General features: G+C 35.2%; 1 protein-coding gene across 1 annotated transcript in view; it reads left to right on the top strand.

The window, feature by feature from the left end:
• The window catches only part of TANC2 (tetratricopeptide repeat, ankyrin repeat and coiled-coil containing 2), a 257,730-nt gene that overhangs the window by 201,083 nt on the left and 36,356 nt on the right, over positions 1 to 20,291 (top strand). Inside the window, exons 17-20 of the mRNA XM_070729274.1 lie at positions 2,058 to 2,294; positions 4,215 to 4,400; positions 8,556 to 8,649; positions 14,379 to 14,512. Of these exons, the coding sequence (XP_070585375.1) occupies positions 2,058 to 2,294; positions 4,215 to 4,400; positions 8,556 to 8,649; positions 14,379 to 14,512 (651 nt within the window). The remainder of the gene's footprint in view (positions 1 to 2,057; positions 2,295 to 4,214; positions 4,401 to 8,555; positions 8,650 to 14,378; positions 14,513 to 20,291) is intronic.

Consider the following 20,291-nt stretch of genomic DNA (forward strand, 5'->3'; position numbering starts at 1 on the left):
TCTATATAGAAAGCATTAAATGAAATGACAAATCTAGCTATTGACACAGAAGTATATATTTGACATCCAGCAAGGGACTACAACTAACCTAGCTCAGGGTCTGGGAGGAAAAGCAGGCACTTCAGAACACTGTTAATATGGAAGTTGCCTGAGTTTCAGGGTGATTCTGATTCTAGAAGGCATATGTTATAACAGACAAGTCACACTTTCTGGGTCTCAGTAGATGACTGTTTGATTGAGGGAACCCAGAGCTTTCCAACTCTGTTGCTTTGAATCAGCTGGGCAAACTCCACAGGATATAAATAGTCCCTCAAGTAATTACACATTAAGGGCTTTAGACGTCATAACCAGGACCTTGGATTGCACCCAGCAATCCAAGGCGATGCAATTTGCAAAGTAAGACTGTCATGTGAACACTTTGAGGTCTACCCATCACTATCCATGCCACTATACTCTAAATTAATTGAAGCTACCAAGTGGTCTTCAAGGACAGCTTCTTAGAGCATGTTTCAACAAAAGAGAATTTTATTAATTCATGTAGTAATTTTATTTTGCCTTTCTACCAACAAATGGAGCTCAGAATGTTAAGAGATAAAAATTAAAATATTTCTTTACAATTCATCTAGAATTTTAGAACGCATACAAATAACAAACAAGAATGGGCAAATCATGGGCTGCTCCAAGTCTTCGGAGAGGAGCGACATATAAATCTAAATAATAATAATAATAATAATAATAATAATAATAATAATAATAATCTCTATCTTGATCCTAAAGGTGTTTTCAGCCAAATCCAGACTGTAACTTTTTGTGTGAATTTGTGTGAAAATTCTAAAAAATCTTCAGAGATTCTTTAAATTTTCACTCTTTATCCCAGTCTGTATCTATCATACATAATAGATTTTATACTTGCACCACTTTTATTGTTGGTGGTTTTTTTTTACAAATTTGTGGCTAAGATGTTTTAGTGTCAAGGATAACCTCATGAATGTATATAATGTATATATTCAAGAAATACTATTTGTCTTTTTCTTTCTTTGCCAAATTTAAAGTAATATTTAAAAAACATTTTCTACCTCTTTCCTTATAAAAATCTAGCACTTCTTGAAATTTATGCAGTTCACATATATGAGTTATACATCTGCACAGAATTCTAAAATCTGACTAAATCAATCTAATGAGAATTATTTAGACTTATATAATAATTTATTAAAAGTTTAGACTGAAAGCAGACTGGCAACCAATGGAGATCATGCAACAATGGGTGCTATCACTGCTACAGCATTGCATCTGGAACAGCTGTAACTGGTGCATGTTATTGCTTCCCCTTTCCTAAATAATTTCCTATACAAAGCTTAAACTAGGAGCAGAAAAAAATGAGATAATAATTTTTGAACTTTTATTTGGCTTTTTGTAAATTTTCAACATAAGCTAAGAAGAATGTAATCTTAGACTAAAATTGATCAGAATTAGGTAGACTTTCTACAGTCTACAGAATTTTTTGATAGACTCCCATTATTCATGTATAATATGTGATGAAGCACAGTTCATGCTACAATCTGGAATCTTGAATTAAGATGTTTGAAGCCCCTTCTGATTTTCAGTTATATCCAGATTCACCATGTTATTTTTTTCATCTGCTTCTCGTTTGCTTTTGTATTATATTGCATTTTTTTCTCCTCGGACAGGGCCGACAGTCCTCGGTGAGGGGCGGCATCCAAATCCAATTAAATCTTAAATCTTGTTGATTTGTGAGCCTCCAGTGTCTTTTGGAGTTGGATGGCACCTAAATCAAATGTAAATCAAATTAAATTTACAGATAGCTGTTCAAAGAATTGTAGCTATTAGTGAGTAATCATTCATTACATTCATCTTTATTCTTCTCATTCTAGTATTCCAAAGAATTGCTATCCGATTCAAAATCAGTCTGGGGAAAGTTGGTCCCCAAAATCCTGAATGTTTAGTTCAGAAAATCAAAGGTTCTCAGATATTAGAAATCTCAAATATTAGAAAGAACATTGCTCTAATATATTACTACTATGTTTGTTGTTGCATAGGTCAGTCGTCTGCTGATCTTGGGAGGTGCCAACATCAATTACAGGACTGAAGTGCTAAACAATGCTCCAATTTTGTGTGTCCAGTCTCACCTTGGTTACTCTGAGATGGTAGCTTTGCTGTTGGAGTTTGGAGCAAATGTTGATGCCTCTTCTGAAAGTGGCTTAACATCTCTTGGTTATGCTGCTGCTGCTGGATATTTAAGCATTGTGGCACTTTTATGCAAGAAGAGAGCCAAGGTGATGAAGGGGTTGGAATGGGTGACTACTAAGTTGGCATAGTTGAGCTACCTAGAACACTAAAGTGGGATTGGGGTGGGAATTGTATTTAATTAATTTGAATTTGATAAGTGACTATATTTTTCTGATTAAAGAACTAGTGGAAGAATAAAATATTTAGATATTAGGCATGTGCCTTTCATATCTGGATCTGAAAAGATGTTATAGAGCAGGCATGGACATACATGCTGTATATATTAACAAATATTTAAAACAGTTGTATTTTTGGGGGGTGTCCTTTGATAATCTTGCAATCATAAGAAAAATACATATATCAGTTCAGAATGAATAGCAGGATGTGACATATTATTGTAGAGCATGTGGCCGATTGAGTTTATGAGAAGATCTCAGCATTATTTGTATAAAGTTGTGTTATAAACTTTGAAAAAGCTGAGGATCCAAATTGAAACACATTGAGAACTAGTGTTTCCCAGGATGGGAATGTTTAGTAGGTCGATAATGTACCTAGTATCTCACATTATGCATGAAAAATGCAAGCAAGGTGTATGCTAAAAGGAGGAAAACATGGGGAAACTGTGGTATAAGGAAAGACTGTACCATCATTTTGGCAAAGCATTCAATTGATCTACTGTAAGTGTCTTTGGTCGTTTGACAAATCAAAGTTTTTAATTAATCATATTATGCCAAGTGCCTAGATCCGTGATGGTGAACCTATAGCATGTGTGCCATCGCCAGCTGCTCTTATGGGTTCTGGCACGTTAATGTGCACTAACTAGCTGATCTTTGGGTTTGTGGTATATGAGTGCACATGTGCCCATCCATTCCAGTTAGGGGACTCGATGCTGAAAAGGTTCTCCATCACTGGCCTAGGTTACTTTTATTGAGTTTGAATCTGATAACAAGGGAATCTAATTTCCCTTGTTACACTTCTGCATGGGTGAGAGGAGGGCTGTCATATACCCATTTGGGATTCAGAACAATGGCTACTACTCAGTTAAGACATTGTTTTGATATATACGTGACAGTTACTCAATTCAACCAACTAATCAAGAACTTGAATACTTAAGCCCAGCAGGTGCAAGAAAACATGTTGCTACTGCAGACTACTTAGCAGAAGAGATAGCAGAAGTATACCTATAGTGGATACCTACATCGTTATTGCAAGACAAATCCAACTATATTTGAAACAGAATCGTTTCAATAAAGAATATACAAATGTCTATGAGACTGAGGACTTTAATATCAGTCAAGCCAAAATACCGGGCAGGTGACTGCAAAATCAAGATTAGTCAGTGGGGACTGGGGAGTAGTGATTGTTTCACCAAAATGAAAGGGTGTACAATTTAATTATGACATGCAAAGATGTACCGATTAGTGTATCAGCACATATCAAATGCTGAGTCCTCAATTTACAACCATAATTGGGATCAGCATTTCTGATGTAAAGCATGATGTCATGTGGTCACATCACTTAGCAGCAATAATCTCAGCAGTCCCAGCTGCTGCCATTGACCAAGAATAACTGGTCCTTAAATGAATATTCTGGGTATGGTCCTTGCTAGCCCTGAGATAAGGCTCTTTTCACTTACCTACTATATATTTCCTTTTCTTCATCCAACACCCTGCCTTGCAAGATTGCAAGCAACTCCAGTTCAGTCCCATTTCCAGACAGTGATATTTCTCTGCCACCCTGGCCATTGTAACTTTGAACATTTGCTAAACGAAAGACTGTAAGTCAAGGACTATTTATGCTATAGAATAGCTATTTTCAAAGGACACCCATTTTTTGGAATTTATTCTGGCTAATTCTGCATATATTGGGACAGAGAAAGCTAGTAGAAATATTTCTATATGGATATTAAGTAATAATAGTTACTGAAACAATTTAATTTTAATTGTGGTTTTCCTTTTATTGCCAAGGTGGATCACTTGGACAAGAATGGTCAGTGTGCATTGGTACATGCAGCTCTTAGAGGCCACCTGGAGGTGGTCAAATTTTTGATTCAGTGTGACTGGACAATGGCTGGACAGCTACAAGGAGTGTTCAAAAAAAGCCAGGCCATCCAACAAGCACTCATTGCTGCTGCTAGCATGGGATATACTGAGGTAAACTATTATATATTATTTATTTTATTTGACTTCTATGCTGCCCAATCCCAAAGGACTCAGGGCAGTTTACAACAATATAAAAATACAATTTACAATTAAAAAATCAAGTATAAATATTAAAATGATAACCCTCGTTAAAAAACCTGCAATTCAAACAATCCAATCAATATTATTCAATACAATTTGGCCATAAAAGATGTAAAATTCATGGTCCCCAGACCTTCCGCCAAAGCCAGGTCTTCATAGCCTTTCAGAAGGCCAGCAGGGTGGGAGCAATACGGACATTTGGCATTTTCTGAATGAATGAATGATTGATTGATTAGTTAATAATTTCAAGTAATGAAAGTCAAGAAAAGGAAAAAAATGTGAATAAGATTAAATATAAAGAAAAACAAACTAATGACAACAGATCCCACAACCAGCTTTAAAATTGACAATGAAGATAATGGAAGGGACAGACATTACCTGTCTTTTAGGATTGTCTATCAGCAATAAAAGAAACAGAAATCAAGAAATGCACCAAAGACTAGCACTTTACAGGGTAGCAGTTAGGGTCTTGAAACAATATTCAAATATAATGTTGTGTCTATACTTAACAAACTTCACAATCGTTGAAGCAATGGGTTTTGTTGTGACACTCTATGGAAGCAAACATTGGATTTTGAAAAAGCAGGATAGGTTAGAACTAGTGTTGGTGTTAGAGAAGACTTCTCAGAATATTATGAATAGTCAAGCTGGGGTGGGTGGGGAATGACCATATGACAAATCAACCCAGAGTTTTCACTTAAGACGCAAAGGACTAGTTTCATTTGGAAGAAAAGAGAACAGGTTGACCACTGCCCAGTAGCAAAATTGATAAAATCAATTACAATGGCAGTAAATGCAACATTTGAAGACATGAAGAACTAGAGTGGGAATAGATCATCCTGGAGGTCTGTGTGACTGTTAAGAAATAACATCAACTTTATGTTTAGCAATCAGATAATGACCAATTTGCTAGAGGAGACATCAAGAAAAAATGTTGTGCTCAAAATGACCAAATCCTAAGATCCTGGTACTGGACTACATAAGTATGTCCAACGCACAGTGCATGGGCCACATGGACAAATGTAATGTGCTCCCACAAAATAACAAAAACATTTTAAAAATAAGACATTTGTTATTTATAAACATTAACTATATTATCTACTTTATATGTGGCCCAAGTTAATTAATCTACACTCAGTAGCTTACAACTTCAGCCTGATGATGGTGAATGTGATTTCACTGAAACGTCGCATAGACACTCAAAATATTACACGGGGCAAAACCCGAACTCAGAACAATCTACATATATATAGTATTTAAAATATACTGAAACACACACACACACACGTTCTTTTAAAATTAATTTTTATTAAATATTTTTTCATGAATAAAAGATTAATACACAAATATGCAAAGAAAAGAAAGAAAAGGAGATGGGTGGGAGAATTGCAGAAAAGAATAAAGTTAAAGAAAAAAAGAAAAATTAGAAATGATTTTCATTCCTCTTTACAAAAGTTACAGATTAATTCATTATTCTGCTTTTCGCCTTAACATTACAATAATTCCTTCAGACCCTTATTTAGTCGCTTTTTTCAATCATGAAATTCTTTGGAACTTAAGCTAAAACGGAAGAGGGAAAGCAGCTGTTTTACTATCGGAACTCTTTAGTTAGCACTAAATCAACATAAAAAATTGACTAAAACCCAATAACCATTTAATTTGCTGAGTTGTCAGAAATTTGGAGTAAAAATTTGACTGTTTATTGGAGATTCTTAGAAATTAAAAGTCTCTAAAAGAATACAAAAGAACGGAAAAGCAATGGTGAGACTATTAATGTGGCTATCTGCTGGTGAAGTTGAGGCAGCATTCGGTTGGATCACTGAATATGACCTTGATTCAATGGAACTGGGCAGATTGTTTTCATAAATGATAAACAAGAACTGAGAAGTGGAGGAAAATATTTTTGACTTGAACTTTAGTTGAACCTGAAAGAGGGAGAATGAAAAAATAAAAAGAAAGACTGATTGATTGATTCTTTTGAGGCATTTTGGCTTCTGGGCTGCATAAAGATTAATTAGGCAGCTGGACAAAATCCTTTGCATACTAAACCTGGATGAGATGGAAGAAATAAAAGATCTATGTAAGGATATATTCAGAGATATTAAAGAGTGGAGAGAAGAAAGCAGAAACAACATTTTTTCACTTAAACCTTTTAAAAATTCAAGGAGTTTCAATACAAGAGGAAGATGACAAGAGTCAGGAAGAAAGCAGTGGAAAAGAAGAGAGGAATGCTGAACAGTTTGATCAACATAAAGAAAATATTGGAAATAAAAAAGTGCCACAAAATGGGCACTTTCAAAAGAGACAAACAAAAGGACATAAGATTGAGAATTTAGATGATTTAATACTTAATGAGCTGTAAGAAGATGGGAAGCCATGCAAAAAGATAAATGAATTAGTAATTGATTTGATTGAAGAGGGGGTTGATGGTCACATATTTGATGATAATTATAAGATAAGCACTAATAAAACTGAAAATAGGTGTGATCTGATATTTTGATGTTGGAAGAGTAAGAAAGGAATTAGAATGATAATTTAAAAAAATTTGAAAGATTCTATATTCAAGGAGGAAAAGGGAAAAGAAGAAATCAATGGATTATAAAAAGCTTATAAATGGATTATAAAAACATAAAGAAGAAAGCTTTGGGAGTTTGGCAATGGGTGGCAATTTGAGGAGGGATGATTGATTATTAAATATGGATTGACTATGGAATGATGGTAGTAGATATATTTAGGTGTTGTTTAATACCTACTTATAATGCATTAATTCTTAAAATTGGATTAGAATTACAGAACTATATAGAATTACATAGATAAAATTAATGGAATATACATATGATTAATGAGGGTTTTTTGATACGTACTCTATGATTTTATCACTTTGCAACATGAATTTAGAATATAATTGGAAATGTAGAAGATTGATGAAAGTTAATAATACTAAATGCTAAGTGCCTGAAAATTAACTGAGTTTGGGAATGTTGAATGAAATTATAGAAAAGTAAATATGGAAATATATTAATTGATGTATTGATGTTCAGATAGATTTTCATAATATTTTTAGATTATTATAATACTATGATAAATACTTAAGAAATGAAGATTTAAAAGCATGGATTCATACTAAAGTATAAGTGATTAATTTGCTAATGAGAGCTTCTGATTTAAAGTTTAATTTAATATTACATTAATTTGTGACTTGGTGCCCTTATACTTTTAGTCCCATTTTCCTTTTTGAAGTCCAGTCCAGTATACCTCTCAAGAGATAGCTTTGGGACCCTCAAGTAAGGTTCTCCCATTGTTAACTAAAAAATAGATAATTATACCAATATTGTCCCAGGAAAAATATGTTAGCAGATACTTTACTAGAAGAACCCTCCACTCGCAACAGAATACCCTATGCAACCAGGCTTACAATCCTAGGTTTAGAAAGCTTAGAACTTCATTGCCTTAACCTAAGCATAGCCCATAAAATCATCTGCTACAATGTCCTTCCTGTCAACAGCTACTTCAGTTTCAACCACAACATCACACAACACACAACAGATACAAACTTAAAAGTAAACCGCTCTAAACTTGATTGTAGTAAATATTACTTTAGTAACTGAATAGTTAAAGCATGGAACTCACTACCGGACTCTGTAGTATCATCACCTAACCCCCAAAACTCTACCCTTAGACTGTTGACCTCACCAGTCAGTAAGGGGCGTGCATAAGTGCACCAGTGTGCTTACGCTCCCCTGTCCTAATGTTTTTCTCTTACTAGTATCATGTATATAAAAATTGTTATATCGTCGTATACTACCAATATGTACTTGACTGAATAAACAAACAAACAAATAAATCTGAACATAATGTTAGCCAGAATATTAAACATTTCATATTTCATTTCAGTAGATCAAGAAAGTATTATGCCAACCTTTTAGTTTTTTCATTGTTCCACTGAGTGTAGAAAGTGCATTTGTCTCATAAAAACAATTATTTTAATGGTGACAAATAATTTGATTTGTGAGTGTGTGTGTGTGTACATGTATTTTATGAACTGACAAGATTCTTGGTTTTTAGATTGTGTCCTACCTGCTTGATCTCCCAGAAAAAGATGAAGAGGAGGTGGAGCGAGCACAAATCAACAGTTTTGACAGCCTTTGGGGAGAGACAGGTAACTTTTTTCAGTAGAACATTCATATCTCTTGCTTTGTGGGAATTCTTTGAAGTGCCAAAATTCCCTTCCTAATTTTCTTACTTTTGGAAGTGCCACATGAATTAGAAAATACAAATTTTCATTTGTTTCCCAGTTAATTAGAGAGCTAAGGTATTAATTAAATTGCATGTGTTCAAGATTCATAAGCATTACCTGTAAGCATTATCCAACTTGTACCCTTAGGATTCATACAGATATAGATAGATCTATTAAATAATAAATATTATTTTTTCTGTTAGATTGATAGATTTCTCAAAATGTTTAAATATCTTGATGCAAAAAGATGTGCTTTAATTTTTATTATTTTTCTTTAATCATTCAGTTGTATTAAAAAGTGGGGGGGGGATCTTATTCTGGTGTAATACTTTAACTCATAGTGTGTAACATTAGTCGCATAGGCATGCAAATAATCCTCAACCTACAAATGTAAGGGAGTCTTCCCATTACAGTTGCAAATAGTGGCAACCATTAAATGAGACAGCCTTGCTTAATGACCCCTACCATTTGCTTTCTCTGATCTAGCTCCACCATTAAACTAATGTGAGGCCTGTTTAGTGGGATTATTTAACTAATGGGATATTTCATGAGTGGGGAGACCATGGGAGGGTCCATAAAGTAGGTAAACAAGCAGCAAAAACATTCGCAAAGCCAAAAACAGCCCAGTGGAGGGAAGAGCACAGCTGGTTAGGTCCCAGATTTGCAATCCAATGCCAGAGAGGCTTCCAAACAAGCCTTCATGATTGTCCAATGAAACCATGCTGGAGATTGCTCTTAGGAAACTGCAAACTTCTCCTGGCTCTTCTTAGGCTTTGGAGAAGTCAGTCACTTGGGTTCAAATGTGGCAGCTTCCCTTACTTAACCACCTCCTTCTTCAGAAAGCCACATTTATTCAATAAAGAAAAGAAAACAAAAATCTGGGATGCACAAACTTATTGCTCTTCCCTGCCTTCCTTTTAGGTGCTGAAACTAAGCTCTCTGCCTCTCCCCTTTAATTTCAATCCCTTTTAACAACTTACTTTGCTAAATATACTGCATGCCTGAAAAGAAGGTGGCAAAATTTGTATGTTACTTATCTTGAGTGACTGTCATGCTGAAGAATACTGTAGAAAAGGAAGGAAACAAGCAAAGATAAGCCTTTTGCAACTTTTTGTCTTAAGACTGAAAAAGGTTCAGCTCAAAAGAAAAAGCGACTGCACAAACATGCAGCAAACCATAACAGATGTTTGATGCTAAAGGGAGTCAGACAGGCAACAAAAAGCTTTCCAAAAGGAATTGTCAGGACACTGAAAATGGCAGCTGCTTCCAGGAGGCCCAAGTGCTACAGGGGATCTTATTGGAACTGGATGGGGGGTAAAGAATCAAAGGTTTCCTGAGGTCAGTTGTAAGGGCAAAGAACAATAGGTGTACTGCAGTCACCACAAGCTTGAAGTAGGGCTGTTAGATGACTAATTATATATCACGGTTTACCTGTACTACAAGAATGTAGTGGTATAAATTGAAATATACTGACCAGATCTCAGAGGAAATTAGAAAAATACATACATCAACTTATAATTTATTCATATTACATCTGATGCATTCTTCAATTCATCATTCTTTCATTGTTTCGACCTCAATAATTTGTATTTCCCCAGTTCCCTTTTTTGGATGTGTTATTTTATTTATTTATTAATTTGTCACATTTCTATACAGTGATCCATCATTTATCGTGGGTGTTCCGTTCCAGGACCACCCATGATATATGAAAATCCGCGAAGTAGGGATGCTATATTTACAACATAAATATAACATAAAAAAACGCTGCCCGCCCCTTGTCCATCACTCCTTTTTACCTGTGTCTTAAACCAGGAGAAAAGGGGAGGAGACGGGTGGTGGTGGTGAGAGAGAGACACGCCAGAGGGCAGGGTCCACTTCAGAGCAGATGAGGAGAGCGCAAAACGCGCAAGGAAAGCAGGGCATCCTGGCAAAGGAGGGAGGAGGGAAGAAGGCTTGGTGCAATTGCTGTTTTACCAGGGTCTCCCAGCGTTAGCGGATGCCACTGCAGCCATCGCCACTGCCGCCGCTTCTTCCACTTTGTTATGCTGTCGCTGCCAGGCTTGGCTCTTGCTGGCGCTTCCTGTCGGCTGGGGGAGAAAGTGGTGATGGCCTCCCACTCTGCCCTGTCCATCTGACCGGAATTGCAACAGAATGGCTCTGACAAAGATTCACCTCCAAGCAGAGGTCAGGGAATGGAGAGGTGGGGAGCCTGTCTGAGGAAAATGACTATTGTATATATATTTTAAATATTTTATAAAATCCCGCGATGCACTGAAGCCGTGAAAGGTGAACTGCAAAGTGGCGAGGGATCACTGTACCACCAATTTCACTTAAATGATTTTTTGGTTGATTGTATTTTCCAATTATTATAGATTCATTTGCATTCCTATCTGGCATTATTCATTCTTATCAGTGGCAGTGCTTTTAAATGACAGAGTCCTTCCCCCCTCATTTTATCATTAACTTGTGAAGTTAAAGATTTGCAAGCAGGATATTTCTAGCTTTTCCACTTACCGGTATTTTCTATTGCAATTAGGGATTGTTTATCAACCACTTTGAGCCTAGTTCGTACTTTTATACCTATATGATTGTAATCTATGAATATCAGGATGTGTTTGTATGTGTGTTTGCTTGTTTTAATGCTATGGTCCTTCACAAACATGAAATAGTAGAATCCTAGATTTCTCCCACAGTTGTAGCATTATATTGTATGTGTACCCAGTATAAACATACACGGCTTAAAGTTACATTTTCAGTTTTCTTTTCCTCCCCCCCCCCCCCCTTTGGTATATAAAAGTAAGGGAAAATAATCCAAAGAATAAAACAGGAAAAAAGAGCAGAAAACATAATACATTATATAATGTATACTAGGGAAGCAAATTATGAAAACACTAGTCATTGCATATGTCTGTATTTATTTATTAATATTATTATTTATTATTTGGATTTCTAGGCCGCCCTTCTCCAGGGGAGAAGTGATTCAGAATGCTTACTAATAATGAAATCAAAAGATGTTTTAATTGAATATGCTGATATTTTATTTTTATCAGTCCAAATTTCTCTTACAATAACCTAAAAAATTGCCATGCTGATTGAAAATATTATACTCTGTTGGATTATGAATTTTAAAAAGTTTTACCTCCAGTTTTCAAACCAGAATTATTCCAAAGAATAAGCTTGTCATATCAACAGACATCAAAATGTTACTGCCATCTTAGCACCGCAGCATTTAATGCTATAAAAGTATTAGTCTTATCATTTAAAAAAAGGAATTGCCCCTATTTAATACAAATAGACTTGCAAAATTGATATTAACTCTCAAGAAGTGTGCCGCACTTCCTAATGTTACTTCTTTGTTCAGTGTTTTAAAAATCCTACAGCCTTTTTTCTTAGCTAATAGTTCTTATACATCTCCAACAAGATCTTCTGATTTCAGGCTCATACCAACTATAATTTTTGACTGTGTTGTACTTTTCTGGAACAATTTGATGTCTTTTAAGACTGACTGTTGCTTGAAGAACAACTGAAAACTGTGATGAAAAAGGCCTATCTACAGCTTTTACCTGATGCTGCCTTTCCCAGAATGGGGAACACTTAAGGGCAATCATTCGCACTTTTGTTGGGTTCAATTGAAATTTGTTGCATGTGAGTCTATCTAGAAATTTCAGCTACTGCAAATTGCAGGAGCATGTAGCTTATTGACATATAGCACCACTTCTTTAGGAAATGCAGTAGTTGTCAATCTGTTTCCAAATATAATTTAAAGTTCTGGTCACTATCAAATAGTCTAAATGATTCTGAACCTGGGAATGTTCAAGTCTACCTGTTCCAGGTAAAAACTAGTCCATCAGTTTCATCACATATCAGAGTAGTTGTTCTACTTGCACAGTTGTGGGGAAATTAAGGATTGGCAAGATTTATTGCAGCCATCTAACTGCAAGGTAGGTGATGTGTCTAGTACTGGATGGTGGGGTGGGGTGGGGAGTCTAGGTAGCTGATGATATTAGAGATGGAAGAAAGAGTAATGATAGTATGGACAAGGGATTTTATGGTGAAGGGAAACGTAGGGAGACATTAAAAATTGTTTCCATTATCAATAAGGCTTCTTTCATCAACTTTTTCTGGCTCTCTTCTGTCTCCCAGCTTTCTTTATTTTCCTCCTTAACTATTGAGTTCATTCCTTCTTTTTTTCTTTAGCTGGGTTAGTTTATTGTACAACTAGCTATAAACTCTTCCTGGCTGTGGTTGCACTACCAATAGCTAATTTTTCAAGATGTTTCTTGAGACTCTTCATCTTAAGTGCCAAGATTTTCTTTACACTGCCTATTAATGCTCAAAACTAGGGAGGCTTGCAGGTAATCCTGTACAATTGGAACTAGAATCTTGATTGTGTGAAGCAGTCAGTAAGTCATTAGGTAAGATGATACCTTATAATATTACATGTCCTATTGTACCCTCTTAGAATTATCTGTAAATAAAGGAAATTGTCTTATTTTGCATTGTTTAAGATGCTGCATATATAATCACATATATAATTATATTTATTTCTTCAAGTTTCAGAAATTCAAGGTATCAAAAACAGTTTCCAAATTAAACATACAAAACTCTGGCTTTTTAAAGCAGTGCTACTCTGGTTTTGAAGAGAACAAACGTTTTATACTTTTTCTTCAGCTCTATAAATTTAGATTCGGGCTTAGATACATTCTTTGATTTGATCCTAGTTTGCGTGTAATAGAAAAGAGATGTACAAAAGAGAGGTCATAGCACATTATTTTGAAGTCAAAGTATTTCATATTAGAAAAGAACAGACTATTCTGATGATAAAACATGCCCAGTGAATTTGGACTGGGACATTTTGTGGTCAGCATATTTCAATCCTGACAGGTTTTGTGTCCTATTTGTCCTCCTTTTAAAAAATATTTTAAAGCTCTCATGTGACATAAAATCACCATATGTAAATAAAAATACCGCCTTTTTGAGACAAGAAATTGAAGTACATATCAAGTGTTTACTGCAGTAGGTTTCACTGTATTGAAATTGTTCATCAATAATACTGCATTGAATTGTCAATACTATGAGAAATAGATCCATTTTTGAAGGGATGATAAAATTATGCAGCATTCCTTTATGTCTCATAAATTTATATTGCAGAAACTACATTGTATTCTAATATATACATGAGCAAAGTTTTTGGAATGTTTAAAAACGAATTATCTTACTTTTAAAACTATTTTTATGCATAAAATAACATAATCTTATTAAATTTAAGGTTGTAGAAAAATATTTTTTCTGTTTGCTCCAGAAAATGAGCTCTAATTCCAGTCTAGAAGTATATTTATGTATATATACAAACTGTCAAATTACATAGAGTTCTATATGTAGCAGAATTGAAGAACAACTCTGATTATCAGCATTGCCAAGGAATGGAAATTCTTGCACAGAGATAAAACTGAATACATTTATTAAAATAAGAATTATTACTCATTCTCCAGAAGTTGCTTCCAACAACCTAGTCTTCTAAAAGTTTTGGAAACTCTAGCCAGAAGCCATCCTATTTTCCTTTCTTTCCTTCTTTTTTCAATTTCTGTTCTTCTTAAAGTAGATTGAGAGTCTGTAATCATTTTTTTCTAATCAGTCTTTTATCTCTTCAGCTCTAACTGCTGCAGCAGGAAGAGGCAAGTTGGATGTTTGCCGTCTGCTTCTAGAGCAAGGAGCAGCTGTAGCCCAGCCCAACCGACGAGGGATTGTTCCTTTATTCAGTGCCGTTAGGCAAGGCCATTGGCAGGTAACAGAATAAGAGGGAGGGAAAAGCCGTTCCCTACTGTATTGTAATACAGCTGTACTGCTATAATAACATGTGTACTCTGTATATTTTGGGGACCACATTTGTTATTTTCATCAGCCAGAGTATGTAAGCCTCTTGTTAGTAAGAATAACATGAGAAAATTGCAGGGACTTGTCCAGTTAGTCTCCAAGAATCATATATGGTTAAAAGGAAGGGGGGAAATAAGGAAGATTCAGGCATGTTGGAATATCCTGGAGACCATGAGGCCATTTTCAATAAATTGTCATTTATTTTTATAGGAATTTTTAAAGGGCATAGGTAAATTCATTCATTTATTTAAATTCATTCATTCATTCATTCATTCATTTATTCATTTGAAAGTAACGGTGCTCTGTCTTCTTATTTGTTATTTGTTTACCACATTGCCATCTTTATTTAAAATATATATATTTCTCTTCCTTTTTTAGAAAAAAGGATATGGAAAATGTTAGTGAGAAACATTTTAGACATGTAACAAAAAAGCAAAAAAACAAACCCAAAAATCTGAAATAAAGTAAATTAAAATATAAAAGTGAGTAAACAAAATATAAAATATCTTAGTAATATATATCTCTAGTATATCATTAATCATGAATAAGGCTTTCAGTATGGGCGAAATATATAAGCTACAATAGCCTGAAAATTTGTTCTGATTTAAATATCCCATTAAATTGAAATATAGACTCTCTATTGAAAGAAATTAGGTATTATATAAATCCACATGATGAACTATAGTCCTGGAATGGCTTCTACTTTGTATTAAATTCTATACAGGTTTACTTTTAAGGTACAAAGTTATTTTGGAGGTAAAAGCATAGTTCTGCAACTTAGTAAACTATTCGTTTGAAGAAAGAATTTTCTGATAAGAAACATGTAATACCTATGAAACAGTTAACTTATAAGGGAATAAAACTAAAGTGTTGTTTCAATGGTAAAACAACACATTTTTCTGTATTATATGTAAGAAATTTAATATTCTTATATTAACATTCCCATTATTGCATCTCTATTACTACATTCAAGTACTGCATCCATTTAATCATGCAGTCATTTATTTGTTTGGAGTTTTACCACCAATAATTTATGAATCAAGCTTACCTCATGTTCAAAATTATACATTATGAGGTTTTTGAATTAAGTCAAGTCTCTCAATATTGCCCCTTGTTTCTATAATTGTTTTAGTGCTGTTCTACTTATTTGGAGATACTGAAATCAACCAGGTAAACTAGATTATTCTAAAACAAAATTTTCAAAAGATTTCTAATCATTCTCTTATTAATAATTCAAGTTTTCAATCTACTGAATTATTAACACCGAAGAATTTTTTTCAGTATGGTATTTTCCTCTTCATTGAAGTAAACATTTAAGAACAACTTGGAAGGTATGAGAAGATCTGGACATTCTTTTCCTTTATTTTTCATAGACATTCATGATTTTCTACATATTGTTTATTTCTGTTTACTCAAATGGTTTTCAGTTGATTCAGACCACATGGAAGTCTTGCCTCTTCTGTATAAGCAACCAAATTCTATACAATCAGTTATGAAACACATGTTAAGCAACTAGCACATTTGGAATTCAAATCCATCTCATTTAAATCTTGTAAAGTTCAAAATATAATCCTTGGTCTATTATTGGATCATTGTAGGGAGTCCTCAGGCAATCCTGGCAGTTGCTATCATTACTTAGGACCTTACACATTACTCAGGACCTCACATGACTATAACGTGGAAAGGCATTGGGCTATTTGTTCACTCTAATTGCTTCAAATCATTCCGTAATATATACTGCTTTTCTGCAGCTTTTTCTTTCTGATGCCAGAGAGATAAACCAATCTATCAAAAATATCTGACTAGTACCCATACCTTAATGAATCATCAGAACTTAATTGATTTGAAATAAGTTATTTAGTTCCTTATGTAATTATAGTAGTTCATGAAATCTCTCTTTGATCTGGAAGTTTCTTGAGTTACAATTATTGAATTTTGATCTATACACCTGTATTATTCAGAATATAATTTGAGGAAATTGTTACTTTTCCAGATTCTGTCTGAAAATGTCTTATTCATCTTGGATTTGTTTTTCTAGCATCTATGGTAAATTTTTATTTGTATATAATTGATAGTGATAAAGGTTTTGTTACAGAAGGTAAACTGTTCCAATTAAAGTTGCCTTTTTCAATTAACTGATAGTGATTTTTTTCAGTGCCAATGGGGTTCAAGTGGTATTATAGATGTTTTGAGATTGCACCCAAGGGACCTAATTGATACTATCTTTGCTTTCTTTTGGCACAGTTGTTCTACTTCTATTTGAAGATATTTGTAATTTTCTTTTATTCTTCTGGTACTGTGGCAGCCTTTTTAAAATAGTCCACTATTTTTAATGTTTTCTGTTTTAATGCTAAAAATCCTTCTTTGTTCCCTATTACTTTATCTATTATAGTCCCACCAGTGTTCACAGGCAAATTATATTTGTTGCAGATATTACAATGCACCATTGTTGCTATTCTGTTTTTACTTTGCTATTGTTTTTAGCCCATCTGTAAAATCTTCTTGCAGCAGCTAACTAATTGGTGCCCTGTTTCTTCAGTTTGTGCTTGCTGTTCATTTTAATAATAGTAACCCCAACTGTAGCACATTCAGTAGGACAGTACTCATTCCATACAAGCAGTATTTCAGGGTCCTTTCATCTGAAATGGTATAGGGTAGTGATGGTGAATCTTTTAGACACCGAGTGCCCAAACTATACACGTATGCATGCCCATACTGAAAGGTGCACATCAGTGAACATTCATGTGCAAGGGTGAACATGCGCATATGCATGAACAGACATGCACAGACATGCGTAGCAGAGACCTGAAGGCCAGTGGGAGGCAGAGCATTTGAACACCGGCAGCATGGCAAGATCTTTTACTTTTGTGAGTCTGTTTCATCATTTTCAGGGAAACAAAAGCTCACAAAAGAAACACCATGGACAGCTGAGCTGGGGCGACTGCATGTGTGCCAGAGAAAGGACTCAGTGTGCCACCTCTGGCACGCATGCCAAAGGTTTGCCATCATGGGTTTAGGGCTTCCTGCCTGATCAAAGGGTTTGGCTAGAAGACCTCCAAGGTCCTATCCAGTGTTGTTACTCTATTCTGCTATATGCACTTTGCAGCTGGCTGAACTCTTGCGTTAGGTAATTCTATGGCTACATCTTCAGAGCAATGGCAAATGTTTGCTGGTTACTGGCCTATCCATTATCTCTGCCTGCTCAAAGAGCAGTCCATCTGTTTGTAATGGGGCTGGCTGCTTTTGTCTGTGGGGACTTCTAGAACCAGCTGTGGCTGCTTATCATTGGGGTCCTGCAAAGAGTTCACCATGATAAGCTATGTATGTGTCCTCGGAGAGGGGCGGCATACAAATCCAATTAAATCTAAATCTAAATATTGAACAGCGATTCTATTTGAAATTTATTAATTTTGTTAGTTTGTTAGTTTGCTTTAGTTTTCATGCTACAGACATTTTACATTTTCCAGCTACAGTTAATTATATTCACAACAGTGAATACATGAAATAATTTATTGCATGTGTTTATCAAGAAAAACTAAATTAGTAAACAAGTTTAAAATCCCTTCATTTATTTTTGCAGCACTAAGCGATGGAAATGTACTTATCATGTACACGAAAGCTGCTTTATTCAATAACAATAGGCAGGAAACCCTACACTACTTCAGACAGATGGTTATCCAACATCTGCTTTAAAACTTACAGTGTTGGGGTGTTCACAAGCTGTTCCACTGATTAACTGTTCTGACTTTCAGGAAATTTCTCCTTAATTCTAAATTACTTCTCTCCTTGTTCAGTTTCCACCCATTGCTTCTTGTTCCATCTTCAGGTGCTTTGGAGAATAGGTTAACTCCTTCTTTGTGGCAACCCCTGAAATATTGGAACAGTGCTATCATGTCTCCCATGGTCCTTCTTTTCATTAAACTAGCCATGTCCAGTTCCTGCAACTGTTCTTCATATGTCTTAGCCTCTGATCCCCTAATCATCTTTGTCGATCTTCTCTGCACTTTTTTTAGAGTCTCAATATCCTTTTTGCATCATGGCGACCAAAACTGAATGCAGTATTCCAAGTGTGGCCTTACCAAGGCCTTATAAAGTGGTATTAACACTTCATGTGATCTTGATTCTATCCCTCTGTTAATGCAGCCTAGAACTGTGTTAGTTTTTTTGGGCAACTGCTGTACACCGCTGGCTCATATTTAAATGTTTGTCCACTAGGACTCCAAGATCCCTCTCACAGTTACTACTTTTGAGCAATGTACCACATATACTGTACCTGTGCATTTTGTTTTTCTTGACTAAATGTAGAACCTTATTTATTCTTGTCCATTGCCTTCATTAATCCCAACTTGATTTGTAATGGAGGTAGTAAAATCTTGTTGCTGTCTACAAGTGCTGGATACTTTACATTTTTATTCCCTGGTTACTGTGTCTGCCATAGCAGCCAGTCTCTTTTGATATAGTGCAATTCTTTTTACATGACTGTCCCGTTCACACAGGAAGCAGCCATACTTAGTATATCCACCTTGAAGACCAAGTAAGACCAAGGTAGCAACCACTTTCAGCTCACCACAGATTGACCATTGATGTTGACCGTAGTTAATGCATTGTAAGAGCTCTTTCAAGTTTTCATATGTTTCTTTCATTGCAACTACATAAGCAGCTGGAACGAATGGTAGCTAATTGCCATTTTGCAGTACTCATCTTGGAAGCAGCAACAGACAACCTCCACATCTGGATTACAATCTATGTTGATGCCCGACATTTAACCACAGATGTTGTTACAAACAGCAATACCACTTTCCTGGTCAAAGAATGGAAGAAGGTCTTTTTGATAGTCATGGTATAGAGCTGTACGAACATCACTTGCCAGGAGATTCCACTGCTTTAATCTTGAACCTCTCCCTTGTTCTTTGGAAGATCCAGATCTCTTATTAGGTCATTCAATTCCATTTGTGTGTGGTGCAACGGACGTGGATGTTAGATAATCCGGATCATGTTCATCACTACAAGCTTCCCGAGATACTTCTTCACTGGGCTCAACTACAAAAGATTCAGGCACTTTTGGGATTGGTAATCCTTCTCCATGAGGTACTGGATGTCTTGCTGATGGAGTGTTTGGTTGCTGCACAACATTTTTTTCTTGGTAAGACCTTTCTCAATTGGAGGCACCATACAAAAATAACAATTACTGATATGATTTGTTGGTTCTCTCCAAATCATTGGCACTGTGAAAGGCATAGAAGATTTATTTCCATTCAACCATTGGACAAGTCTCAATCCAAACTTGATCCAGTTTTTGTCCTGGTCGCCTATTTTGCAAGAGAAATACAAGTTGTAGGCTTTCTTAATCATGGTTATGATCCTTCGTTTTTGGAATGCAATTCACTACAAATATACCAGAAATTATCTGCTTTATTTAAATAGGTCCGAGGCATAACTAAATTTACTAGCATAAAACAATGTTTAAAGATGCTGTCTAACTCCCAAGAAACAGATACTGTGACTTTTATAGAATTTGGTGATGTAATATTAGCTAATATTGCATCATCTTGATATGTGTAGCGGTTTTCTATTGTTCACCAATACTGACTATGGTGTAAGTTGCATCATGCATTTTATAAACCTTACTTCAGTAGTTGGTTGCAGAAATCATGGAAAATAGAACCAATATACATTCTTAATGTTATTTT

Source organism: Erythrolamprus reginae, chromosome Z (genome assembly GCF_031021105.1).
Source record: "Erythrolamprus reginae isolate rEryReg1 chromosome Z, rEryReg1.hap1, whole genome shotgun sequence".
Classification (NCBI taxonomy): Eukaryota; Metazoa; Chordata; class Lepidosauria; order Squamata; family Dipsadidae; genus Erythrolamprus; species Erythrolamprus reginae.